This window comes from Mastigoproctus giganteus, chromosome 5 (genome assembly GCF_048544385.1).
Source record: "Mastigoproctus giganteus isolate SK-2022 chromosome 5, ASM4854438v1, whole genome shotgun sequence".
Taxonomy (NCBI): Eukaryota; Metazoa; Arthropoda; class Arachnida; order Uropygi; family Thelyphonidae; genus Mastigoproctus; species Mastigoproctus giganteus.
Window position 1 is genome coordinate 129,710,129 of NC_143579.1, and position 13,977 is coordinate 129,724,105.

Below are 13,977 nucleotides of genomic sequence, written 5' to 3' on the forward strand. Positions count from 1 at the left end.
TCTTTTAATCGTTGCTTCCATGATTTTTCCTACTATTGAAGTCAGATTGATCAGTCGATAGTACCCACTTCTCTCTTACGACTGGATTTTTGTATTGACGATGAAATGGAATGGCATTTTTACAATCCAAGGAAATCTCTCCTCAGTTCAGTGATATCCTCATTAATCCTAATGGTTCGATACACTCTCTTTCTTTCCCCTCAAAGTTACTGGAAATCCATCAACCTTAAGATCAACTCCTTACTGGACTTTAAACTTACAAGTTTTTCTAATAAATCATCATCTGAAATTTCAACATCGCTAATTTCATGTTTCCCAATTTCAACGGGACATTTTCTCCACAAGATAGCTTATCAATTTAGCACTATGTAAATACGTAAAATTAAATGTTATTGGAACAATTTAAAATTGTTTATTTAATTTCTGAAGTTCTTCCACAACTCAGAAGAATTTACAATTTGTTCCAATATAATATTTGTAGAATCATCTGCATCCCTTCATGGTCATCGTGCACCCACAGGGCAATGGACTCTTCCCCACTCAATGAGATATTTCTGAATTAGTTGCTTTATAGTAACTATGACAGTCGTTTCCTTGCCTGGAAACTCGTGTTTTTCATCCAGCTACGTGGAATGAAAAAAATCCGAAAATTATTCCGCAGTTTTATAAGATTAAAATTGTGCTTATTCGCTGGCTGTCAGAAAGACCAAAGAATAGAAGCAATTTACGAAAACGCCTCAATGATACCTCATAGCCTGAGTCTCCTAGACAATTCATAGTCATTTCCCACCACACATAAGTTATGTTCCTCGCAAGTAGCACAGTGGATATAATCACCGTCCTGGCACACAGGGTTGAAAAGAGTCTAGTTCGAATCCTCAATGATCTGAGGAATTTTATGGGCCTTTTCACAACGTAGCTGACTTAGTCTGTCTCAGACATAATAGAGACCTACTAACGTGTACTGCAACTAAACACACGCGCGCCTAACACGAGTTATGAGGTCAGGGTTAAATTTACAAATGATGAGCACCTAAGCCAAAGCATGTGAAGAGGCGTCCAAAAATGTAATTATAGTTTTTTCCTGTTTATTCTCTGGTAAAAAACCACAGACAAGAGGTTTACCACTAATCAGAATTCCTGTATACATTTTGTCTTTTACGAAAAGAAACGGCGCGCTCTCCCACTGGACTGCGAGGTTCAAGCCATTGCCCATATGACTTATGTTTAATTCCCGCTGTTTCTTTGTTTGTTATTTGGTTTTTAGGAGCATTAGCAACTAAGACCATATTGCTCCGGGGATATGCGGTGGTCATTTCCTGACCTTTCCGCATCCTCCGTATTTGGTGGACCCTGGTCTAATTAAGAAGCGTGTGCTACGCACTGCTGTTCCTGCCCACCTGGCTACGGAGGCGCCAATTCCGGCTGTGTATGAGGTGAGAATATATGTGTCAAATAATAAAGTGGTTTGAGATTCGAGTCCCGTCAAGAAAAATAAATTCAAGGCAAACTAATGATCGGGCTGAAACGAACGTCGTAACCGTTCTAGCTACGAGAGCTACAGATACAGCCATGCTTATAGATTTTACGCGCAGTGTACCTGAACTTTATCTGATTACAAATGAGATGCTTTTCGAAGCGATGAATTTTTTTTAAGCAATTTCGATAATTGTCTTCACTTCACCCCTTTAATTCCATGTATCATATAGGCCCATATAATTCAAAGAGAAATTGACTCTAATAAGGTAGCTATACAAGGGAATTGTGATTACCTACTACACTGAAAGGACAGAATTCGTGGGATACCAGGTTCCTGGGGAGCGCGATGCTGTCACCTCTCTCGATAGTGGACGAACCTACCGCTTGCAGGTATATGGTTACTCTCCATTCACGTATACGGTAATTCGATATCAGTATGGATAAATGTCGTGAGTTAACCGACTGTGAAAGAGGGATGATAGTCGGTGCTCGAAGCATGGGTCACTCTATCGCAGAGGCGGTACAGAAATTGCATTATCCACATTCGACAGTATCAAGAATGTATTCGGAATACGCCTTTCCGGAATAACATCTCATTGCAGACAGCGCTGTGGGCGGAGTAAGGTGGTCGATGGACGTGGTCGTCGACGTCTGAGCCGCATTGTTTCAGCCAACCGGAAAGTGACAGTGGCAGAAATCACAGCCGACTTCAACGAGGGAGATGCCAGTAACGTCTCCACCAAGGCCATCAGGAGATCATTAGCCACAATAGGTTATGGAATCCGCCGACCCACCAAAGTCCCAAAGCTAACACCACGACACAGGATTCTGCATCTGAACTGGGCGAAAGAACATCAGCACTGGACCTTGGATGATTGGAGACGGGTCTCCTAGTCCGATGAGTTCCGTTTTCAGTTATTTCGAACGGACAGGAGGGTGCGTATCTGGCGGAAACCGCACGAAGCTATGCACCCGTCATGTCAACAAGGAACTGTTCAGGCTGGTGAATGATCGGTAATGGCCTGGGCCATGTTCAAATGGCACACCTTGAGACCTCTTGTATATCTAGACGGATCTCTGAACGGTCCAGGTTACGTGTCCATTATTACAGACCATCTGCATCCCTTCATGGTCATCGTGCACCCACAGGGCAATGGACTCTTCCAGCAGGACAATGCGCTTCCCCACAAAGCCATGGTGACTAGAACATGGTTCGGTGAGCATTCCGCAGATTTTACCACCATGGAATGGCCTACCCGTTCACCAGACATGAACCCTGTGGAGCATCTTTGGGATGCAGTGGAATGGTCAGTTCGAGCTTTGGATCCTCCACCCAGGAATGCAACGGAATTATGGACAGCGGTGCAGCAAGCATGGATGGAAATACCTGTGGTTCGGTTTCGTGAACTAGTGGACTCAATGCCTCGACCTGTGACTGCCCTTATACGGGCAAAAGGTGGGCCTAGGTAGGTATCCCAGGATTTCTGTTCACTCTGTGTATTCTTAAATTGATTTTAAAAAAACATACTTCTTATCAAACACTACGCTATACTGCTCTGTAACAATTCTAGAATAAATTACTTATCCCTAGAGATTTCATATCCAGTTTATTTTTCCTTTTTTCTAATTATGTTATTAATCGTAAATAGATTTAGCTTTGCATAATGGCTGTAAGCAAGATTTATTCGACCTCCTGAAGTAATTTCAGTTTTAAAAGCTACTAAAAATTACTTGCTAAAAGTCTAATATGATCCATTTTACTCTTATAAAGTGGACCGTTTCATCAATTATGCTGTACTTTTCTAACAATAAAACAAAACTTAGTCGGTTTAATTTGGGATGCATATAAAATTAGCAATAATTGAATTCTCTATCTAATTCACATTAATAATCCTTTGATAATCTAATATTTTTAATTTTTTTTCTAAAAGCTGTTCTTTTTATAAAATGTTAATTTTCTTTCATTTTAAATTATTTGAGTACCTGTGATGCTTGAGGAAATGTTAATGTAATAAAATTTGCATTTTATTAATTATTCTAAAACTTTCTTTACTGTTTGCCAGTTTAGAGGAACTGGGAACAACCCCCCCCCCCCTCGAAGTGAGATCCTAATATAATTACAAAAATCATACAATAATTTTTCATCACTAATATCATATTCATAAAGCAGATTTATCGAAAAGTGTGTTTAATAAATAATTCATTTCCAGCCCTCTCTCTTCTCAGAAATGCGTTTCCCAATCACCCCGCGAATCAACAATAATTTGGGATAATTCTTTGCCCGGTTTTTTAAATCAATAAAATCTGCAGATTTTTAAAAGCCGATATCTCGTTTACGAGGTTCAAATAAGATACAAAAAATTAAAACAAAGGAATAAAATAGAAGGAATAAAAATATGGAGAAAAAATGCTGAATATAAACTACAAATAAGAAAATAGTTTTATTTTCAAAAACAGTTCACGTTAACAGCTCGTTTACCTTAATCAATATTTAAAGGCCATATGGAGGATATGTTCCCTGATGCCCATAATATGTTGGTTAAAAAAGGCGAAAAAGAATACTTTGTTGTTTACACATATTCCATTTAACAATTCATTCATCTCTGTCTTATACATTCCTATGTTTTCTTTTTTCATAGTTTTTTGAGAAGGTAAGGTAATTTTGTACAGCAGTTTTTGAAGCTTTTCACTGTCCTTTTACAAGCTTTTATTTTGTGACTGAAATACTAGCTTATCATAATTGAAGGATCCAATTCGAAAAATGAAGGTGTAGAGCGCCATCTATTTCAGATACTCTATATTGTTAATATATCGATTTGCAAACGTTGTTAATTAACTAGTTATTATATTATATTAATATAATTATGTACAAAACCGAGCTGTTAAATAATTATCTGTAGGAATGTCTAGTAAACGTCTAAAGTACACGCAGAATCAGTAATATGCAGATAAATAACTATTTTTCTATAATAAAGAGATTTTACTGCACTAACAGATATTTGATAAATAATAAATCACAAATATTTTCTCTCTGAAACATTGTTGTTAAATTAATAATTACTTATTCCCTCTGCATTGATACTAAATGAATTTAATATACTCGTATATTTATGCTTACGTTTATAAAATATACTTTTGTACGCATTTATGTTTAAATATATCATTTACCTCCAACAGCTTCACATATGAGTCGTAATGAATCACCTTCGTTATATGGACCTATTAAACCTTTTATCTGCCTGCCGTCTTCGTCGGTAATTAATGGTTCTCCTGGAGGCACTGCACAGAGAAAAAAAAAATTAATAATAAAATTTAAAACCTTGAGATTTAAGTGTATTTATATAAATAGAGTAATCTTTCAGTATTTATATTATAATATAATGGATATAATGCGTGTAATTCACATATTCACTGACAGTCATTCTCAATATGCTTAATTGGAATGAAGGTGACGACTGGAGCCTATTAAGTCCCATAAAAAGAAAAAAACAAACTTTGCGTAATTTTTTTAATATACGGGTATACTGGGAAACATTTACAACTGACAACGGTTCATTACACTTAAGTGCTGCTCTGCGTAAAAAATCCTCTCTGGATTTTTTCGTTCTTTCCATATCATGATATACTTGAGGTGTCAATTCAGAGCAATCGATTCCTAATCGTGTGTAAGTAGCCTGACTTGGATGACTAGTTTACCCTTTGGTGTGTGTGTCTGCTTGCCAATCGGTTATGTCTTCTTTTTCTCCCAGTAATCACCATTTCGTGGTTATTAATGTGAGGTGTTAAAAAATCGCGTTATGCAATGATCCATTCGAGAAATCTCATCGGATGTGTCAGAGTAGCTTAATCCAATAGTGACGAATTGTTTGGCAGTCCGTAAATAGTATTAAGGAGTTGAGCCCTTCACAAAGGTTATCAGTTGAAAGCATGATTAAGGAAATCATGGCTTTTCTTAAACGTCTCCAAAATCAGGATGAAAATGAATAATTCCTCGACAGTAAAAGGACTCTAAACAGAGATGTGATACATAGTACTTTATTATTTCTTATGATAATGCCAAGGGATTGAAGAATACAGCTCATTATGCGGTTTCTTGATTGGGTTGAAAATCGAGAGGGCAGAAGATGCTTAATAATACTGGACTAAAATTGCTGTAGCTGAAATTTTCAGGAAATAAGAAGGGAGGAGTAAATGAAGAATAGAGAAAGGTTAGTTAGGTTAGTTTAGAGTTGAACTGTGAATGGACGTTCACTAGATGATGCAGGTGTCTAGGCTGGTTTGTAAAAAGAAGTGGTGTAATTACAGTTGCTAATTCAAAATATCTGTGCCCATGAAAATTTCACATAAATACCATGGAAATAATATGAAAAGACTTGCAGCAGAAAGTGATCATCTCTATGACAGAGAGCGGAGTGAATTTAAACGATTGGCATCATTAATAAACCTAATTGCCCTCTCTGTTTAGGGATAGAGCCTGGAGTTGAAGTTCTGGAAGAATTAATGCCTATATGAAAACAGTTCCTATTCACTGGTGGGGTTGTTATTAGATAGCAAGAAAGCAAGACAATATTTCAAATGGTTTCTGAAAATAACGTTTTTGCCTAAATTTATTACATAATTTATTTCTTATTTGTTATACCAAAATATAAAAGGAAAGTTAAAGTTTAATTTCAGCGGTCACTACATTTTTTAAAGAATTTAGAATATGGAAAACTAACACCTTGTGTTATGCATATATGTTATAACTTTTTTGTAAGATCTACGGCTATGCCACAACAGCGAAACGGATGACTGACGAATCTCTTGTAAACAGAGTTTTGCATGTCAATGACTCGGTTCGGTTAGAGATAAAAAGTGATCATCATTTGGGTAGCTCTGAAGAAGAGTATGCGTTCTATTAGAATCTATTAGACCAATATTAGAATAAAAACTACATATTATATTTAATGGAAAAATTTTATTCAACTAAATAACTGTTAATGCTGTATCTAAATAAAATTTTTAAGCTTTAAAAGTGGGTTGCTAATAAGAGCAGTGACGACAAGGAATTCAACTTCTTCACATAAAAATTGAATGATTAATTGTGGAATATTTCTTCGACAGCAGTCGGACAAGTTTTGCAACGAGGTACCTCTGGCATAACTTCACGAATTGGCAATCCCAACTTCGTCTCAAACACGGGCATTTGTCTCACTACTCAAGTTTGCCTGCCATGCACAAATCTGCATTCAAAACGAGTATACATTAACTTTCAACTATTACCATTTAATAAGTAATGGGGCTATTGAGGGTCTAATGCTGATTGCCAATTTAAAGTCTATTAAATCCGAACAGAAATCCTAAATGTTTTAACCAGCTGGCAGCATTACATCAGGAAACAAATGCACAATACTTAACCTTACAAAATGTCATAATGTACGACATAGTAAAAATAATTGTGGAGGAACATATCGCTTATTGGTCTGCAGTTATTCCTTCAGACAACACTTCCTTGGAACTAGATAAAGATATTGATAAGTAGGTCCCATTTTTCGTGACCACGGAAGAGAAGAAAAATGAAATATATGCAAACTGTATTTCGTGTATTATTGCATTCCATTGTCTAATTACACATCAAACAGTACAGTGATTATTATCGTTACTAACCAGTATGTGTTTCCATCTTTGCATGGGTGCCAATTTCTAGAATCTGTTTTGAGACATGTTACTATTGGTTTGCAGATATTCAGTAAATTTTAATAATTTGCATACGGTGAGTATTTAAAAAAAGAAAAAAAAAAAACACCATTCTGAAGGCCGGCTCTTAACCACACAAGGTCGTTTCAACGAGGGCCTGAAACGACTTCTTGACATTTTCCTGTATCTTCTCTTTACCTGTCTTGCTAACTGTTTCTTAAAGGTTGGCCTCTGCCATCTTTTAAAATGGAAAATCGCTGTTTAAGAGAGAAAAGAACGAGAATATTCATACATGCGAATACAATGAATAAGAAAGGAATCAAATCAAACCTTTGCGTAATGGGAGTGAAAAATTCTTCGATAACACTTAATGTTGCTAAAATCTGCACAGATTCATTATCCGTAATCCTACCCTCTGATCTAGAAGAGGTAATAACTGCTGTCCTCCCCACTCTGTGAAATACCTGGGTTTGAATCCCATCTGAGAAGCCATTATACAACTTATAGCGTTCCGTTTCAAAAATTGTTCGGTTTCAAAACAATGTTTATTGAATGCAGTGAAGTTTCACCAAAAAACGTATTCGTCTTTTCATAAAATGCAATTAGAGAGTTTAAAAATCAAGCACTGTTATTCACTTGGTACTACACTTAGGATGGTAGAAAACGAAAAAGACCTGGGAGTAATTGTGCAGTCAGATATGAAATTTTCTGAGCAGTACAGACAGCTGCCAGAGCAAGTTAGTTTGGATTTTATTGGCGCAATAGCAACTAAGGCTATAATGTGCCCAGAGCAGGTAATGGGATATTGTCAATGATATACAAGAATTTTCTTAGTAGGGAAAAGGTGGTGATTATTCCTTTGTATAAGGCAATGGTCAGGCCACGTCTTGAGTACTGCGTACAGGTCTGGAGGCCTCATTTTAGGAAGCATGTAGAGTTGTGTGAGCGAGTACAGAGAAGGGCAACAAGATTGGTGAGGGGTACGAAAAGGTGGTCTTAGGAATTGCAGAGTCTGGAGAGTAGGCACCTGTGAGGTGACTTGATTGAGGTGTTTAAGGCATTGAATGGGTTGAGCAAGCTCAATTCTGACGGGATTCTTCCTCTTGCTCAAATTAAGAACCTGAAGGGACATAAATTCAAATTGAGGAAAGACAGTTATAGAATAGATGTGCGGAAATTTGCCTTTAGCCAGCGGGTAGTTGATTGTTGGAACAAACTTCCATCTGTGGTTGTGGAAGTTGATAGAGTAAATGAATTCAAGGAGGAACTGAACAAACGTTTAGAGGGAATGGATGCGTGAAATATATATATATATATATTTTTTGCTGATACTACATAAGCTTGCCTTCTTGCATCACGTCTCGATTACTACTACTACTTTTAATATACAAATTTATTATTAAAAATACATTTCCTTCAGTTAGAATGTCGTAGAATGCCAGACTGCGGTTGGGTGGCGAGATTCTTTTTATAGACCTGGTTGACTCGAAAGATCTCTGTTTGGTGATACTATTAATTCTTAGTTAATCTTATGGGTATTTTAAACGGAATTTTCCCTCAAGTGAACGACACATAACGCTAGACTATACATAAATAAAAGAGGTATATGGCATTCGGATAAATTTTAAAAGCGAAATTTATGCTTTTTTTTTCTCCCTTAAAATTTAGCAAATTGCACAGATACCTGAGGAAACCGGGACGTTCTGTCCGTATGCAAATAAAATTTGATTATTTCGTCTAATAGTAAGGGGGTGTAGCTCAACATCAGTGATGTCTAGTTTAAGGAAACATGCTTTCCACGAATGCATGGAACATTGTTAATTTTCTGCGAATCGCTAATAACGATATTAAGAGACGTAATTAGCTAGTTCCATGCCATTAGTAATATCGATGTAGAAGTGCATAATAATGAGGTCTCCTAATGTCATCATCAGTCTGTTTCCTCTAAATGAACGACAGGATACGTCATTTTCTTTATCTCAAAACACCTGGAATATCTATTGATTTTTTTCTTTTTCTTTTTTCTTTTTAAAATTACAAATCCGTGCAAATGGTTTGTTACCTGGCCGCACATCAAAGAGATACGAGTTAGATTGTACTGCAGTTCAGCCGACGTGACTTTGCCCTTCGTTGTCGCAGTTTATAATTGTGTAGTGCCTGCGCTGACTCAATCCTAACTTCCTGACAAACTGCCGTAATGAATGGGACTCCCACAGTGTCTCTAAAAGAATTACCCACCTGAACGCCAGAGCGAATTCCCTGGGGCGCTACATTGCCCACGAGGCATCCACCATATTCCAAGATAATCGATAGACACGCCGGCATCGGACGACATAAGTGAATAGAGATGTCGAGAGAACAAGGGGGATTATGTGGTCATTTTGAAAGATAAGTGTTAGGTGTATGGAATTGGGATAAAGGAAGGTTGGAAGTGATGGATTATATTAGTTAGTCGCTAATGAAGGTCTAGTTATAGCAGCGCAATCTGAATACGTAATTTGATATGCTTATTATCAATAGAATGCTTTCAGAACGCAGGCAAAATGGTACTGTCAATTACTACACTGTTTCACTTAAGCACAAGGGATGGAAAACGAAGGGGTTATGTGCCATAGCGGAATTATTAATAATGGAATAAATTTGCCAACAGCGGGAATTCCAACTGGATTCCTGTGGTAGCGGGACTTTCGTCGACCCTTCTTCCCTTCACACAGTTCTTGTGTGAAGGGAAGAGGGGTCGACGATACAAGTCAGAAATCTGAGTGAAATGCCGGGCCCAAGATTTCATTGTCTCACTTGCATTCCCTTCCTCATTTCGTTAGCACAGCACCAACATTTCTGCTAAGTGACAGCAAACTTGCGTACAATGAAGAATCGCCTTATTTATCATTAATCATAAAGATCGCGGGGGACGGAGATTTTAATGTCAAATACCAGCGTTTAAAAATTAACTACTTAAGCAGAATACACATGCTAGTTTTAATGTAATTGTTTGTAATTAATAAAAAATAAATATTAAAATTAACAGTTTCATATTTAAAAACAAGCATTAGACAAGTAATGAATGAATTACATTAAGTGGGTTAGTGGCATAGTATTTAGGGTTAGACATTAAGGGAGTTATTCTTTAATTATATAAAAAATATTGCACTCTACACGTGGAATTAACAAAAAACAAATTACTAACCAATATATATATATATATATATATATATATATATATATATATATACACTGAGTGATCACTGAATTATGACCACCTATCTAATACTTCGTAGGTCCCCCCCCCCCTTTTGCCTTCAGTACAGCAGCTATTCGACGTGGCATTGATTCAACAAGATATCGAAAACTTTCGGGAGGTATGGCCAACCAAGCTGTGTGCAATGCTCCCAGCAATGCAGGTATGGAGGTAATTGCTGTATCCAGACGCCTGATATGCCTTTCCATAGTGTCCCACAAGTGCCCTATAGGATTGATATTGGTGGAGTTCGGAGGCCAATCGATATCAAAACTGTGTTCCTCAAACCATTCCTGCACAACAAGTGCCCGATGGCTCCGCGCATTGTCATCTTGGAAGACACCATCGCCATTCGGGAAAACGTGTAACATAGCGGGGTGTAAACAGTCAGCAAGCAGTTGACGATAGCGGTGACACATGCCCCACACTATATAACCGCTTCCACCGGCCTGCACTTTTTTTCTTACCATGCACGATGGATCAAGAGCCTCATGTTGTTGACGCCATATTCGTACGCGACCATCCACGGTGTGGAGTAAATAATGTGACTCGTCCGACCTGCACACCTTCTTCCAGTCTTCTAACGTCCAACTTTCATGCTCTTTGCACCAGGCGAGTCTTTTACGCCGATGAGCCTTGGTTAGGAGAGGATGCCATAGGGGTTGTCTGCTGATATAGCCCATACGTGCGAGCGTGCGACGCATGGAACAATATCTGGCGTGAGCCAGATATTGTTCCATGTTGGTCCATGTTCCGGGTTGGTCCATGTTGTATTGGGTAGTCAACTCTTCAGCAGTGATGTGCCTGTTCGTCTGTACGAGTCGTCGGACCCAGCGGTCACCTCTAACATCAACCTTTCGCTGACCTTTGCAGTTTTGCCATTCGGTCGTTGTTTGACCATTTTGACACCAGTCCTGGTACACTTTAACTACGGCGGCTCTCCAACACCAGTTCAGCCGTTTGGAAAACCGAGGCGCCAGCTCGTTGAGCACCCACATTCTGTCCTTTATCAAAGTCCGATAAATCCTTCCTTTTACCATCAGGCTCGGAATTTTACTACCTACTGAACCACTGACACCTTATCTATGCTACGTAGGTCGACTAACTTCGCACTCTCGTACCTCACGTGGTCAACGGGTCGCATTCAGTTTTCATAAGGGGTGGTCATAATTCAGTGATCACTCAGTGTATATCCACGCCAAGCACTTCCACATTAATTTCAAAATTTCAATCAGTTATCATTTGTGCTTTGGCCTATTCTTAATAGGCTAAGGCAAATTACGTATTCAATGTTTGCTATTACTAATTTTCCATCCTTTCCTCCATATTATGAGAAAATAAAGATAATAATAATGTCTATCCTCTATATCTATTATTTTCATATGACACCGATAAAGTAAACGCGTAAAAGGTGTAGTTGCTTTTATTTATAAACTTATTAATAATAAAATCCTGAAGCCTTTTATTTAAATTATCTAAAATATCTAATAAATGTATAAATAATTAAAATGAGAGAATAATGTCGCTATACTGTGGAAATTAATCTGTCCCTTTTTACACGATTTATCTATTTTTGGATTGCATACAAATTGGCGTCAAGTGCGTTGTTGCCTGATTCACTTAAGAACAACTGTACATTAAATCAGGTTTAGTAAACGTTCTATTTGTAAAACAGGCAACCATCTAGGTGGCTAGCGTGTGCTATGTGCATTAGAACGCGTTCTGCGAGGAAGGTAGGTTACTAGAACAAGCCGATGGCCATCTTACAGAAAATAACTCCTGAGCATGTTACCAAAATAGCCGTACTTGAAATTTCTTTCCGAGACAAAGTTGAGTACTTTTATTGTAGTGATATCTTGGAGAGACCTAAAAAACACATAACCGATCGTTAAGGATGTGATGGTAGAAATAAAAATTATTTGTACTTGGGTTTGCTCTACTTACAGACAAACGTCGTATTTTTGGAACATATGAGATCTTCAAAAAATCGATCATATTCTCTCCCTTGGGTAATCTGTAATAGCTATCGATCGACGTTGTGCATGCCTCATACTGACCTCACAGATACTATCCCAAGTGTCAAAGAACAGAGTCATAGCATTGTAGTTTTAATATACACAGGATCTACAGATTAATATACAACAAAACGGGAATTTAAGTGTGTGTGTGTGCTTAGGAATAAAACTGGCCAAATAATCTGATAAGCCACAAAGAGTAGTGGGAAAGTTTTCTATGAATTTTTTATTTCTCTAATTAGAGAATTAATTTATTATTTCTCTAATTCTTATAAATTAGAGAAATAATAAATAAAAAGCACAACTCTAAATGGACTCAGATAACGGCCAGTGGACACACACTGACAATTTGTTCTTCTTTGTTCCCTAAAATAACTAAGGTTATTAGGCGACAGAGTATTATACTTGTAAATTGCGTGCATCCTCTAGTCGATTTGATGTAAGAAAAGTCCAAGTTCCCAATTCAAGATGCAAAGAAAAGGTTAATCCGTTGTACATTATCAGACCCTCTCTTCAGTATATACTCAGTGATCACCTACGTAATACCGTGTTGGGTCACCTCTCGCATGGATAAAAGCCGCTATGCACTGATTCCACTAGAGGTCTGAAGTCGTCCTTAGGGAGGCAGACCTGCAAGGCTTTCCACAGTGTCGGAATAGATGACGTTGCGAGCCCCCACGCATCACTTCCATTCCAAAAACATCTCACAGGTGTTCAGTTGGATTGAGGTCAGGCGAATTTGGAGGCCATTCAAGATGGGTTCACTGTGTTCCTCGAACCACTCGTGCATTGTGTGGGTTCGATGACATAGAGCATTATTGCCTTGGAATATCCAGTTTCTGTCGGGGAAAAAATGCAACATGGCGGGGTGCACATGGTTTCCTAAGAGCCACCTGCAGACCTCACCAGTGAAACGTTGGTTCATACGCACCGGGGGTCTTAGATCTTCCCCAAAAAACATGTCCCACATTAAGCAACCACCACAACCTGTCTGGATAGTGGGCACCATGCATGATGGGTCCAAGGACTTGAGTTTCTTGTGCCGCACACGAAGGCGTCCGTCGGCGTGTTGCACCAGGTATTTGGCCTCATTCGACCAGCACACTTGTTTCCCGTCCTCCAGCGTCCAACCAGCGTGTTGTTAACACCACAGCATTCGCCTTCGATGATAATTAGCGGTGAGGAGAGGGTGTCTCTTGGGTCGTCTGCTGTGGAATCCCATACGTCTGAGTGTGCGGTGCATCGTCATTTTGGATATTGTTCTTACATTCCGCTTACATTCCCCAAGGCACCAGACTTTGCCATCCTAGAAGTATCCATAATGGAACTAAAATAGACTAAGAATACTCTAGAAAATTAAATATTATGTGAATAAGTTCATATTATGAAAGTTAATGTGAATAAGTGATAAATTCATATGTACTCGTGTATGGTATTGCCTTGTCAACTGGAGTACAGTGACTTCCTGTTGAGCCCGTACAACCACCTCGTTTACCACGAACATCCACCTAGAGTAAACCTTTATATTTCTGTAGGCAGGAGGAGATTTGACCCGTTCGACACCATTCT

At 38.2% G+C, this 13,977-nt stretch overlaps 1 protein-coding gene across 1 annotated transcript in view; it reads right to left on the bottom strand.

Annotated features, from left to right (window-relative positions):
• The window catches only part of LOC150085702 (protein turtle-like), a 619,203-nt gene that overhangs the window by 210,793 nt on the left and 394,433 nt on the right, over positions 1 to 13,977 (bottom strand). The window contains exon 3 of the mRNA XM_090374652.1: positions 4,648 to 4,758. Coding sequence (XP_090230778.1) covers positions 4,648 to 4,758 — 111 coding nt within the window. The remainder of the gene's footprint in view (positions 1 to 4,647; positions 4,759 to 13,977) is intronic.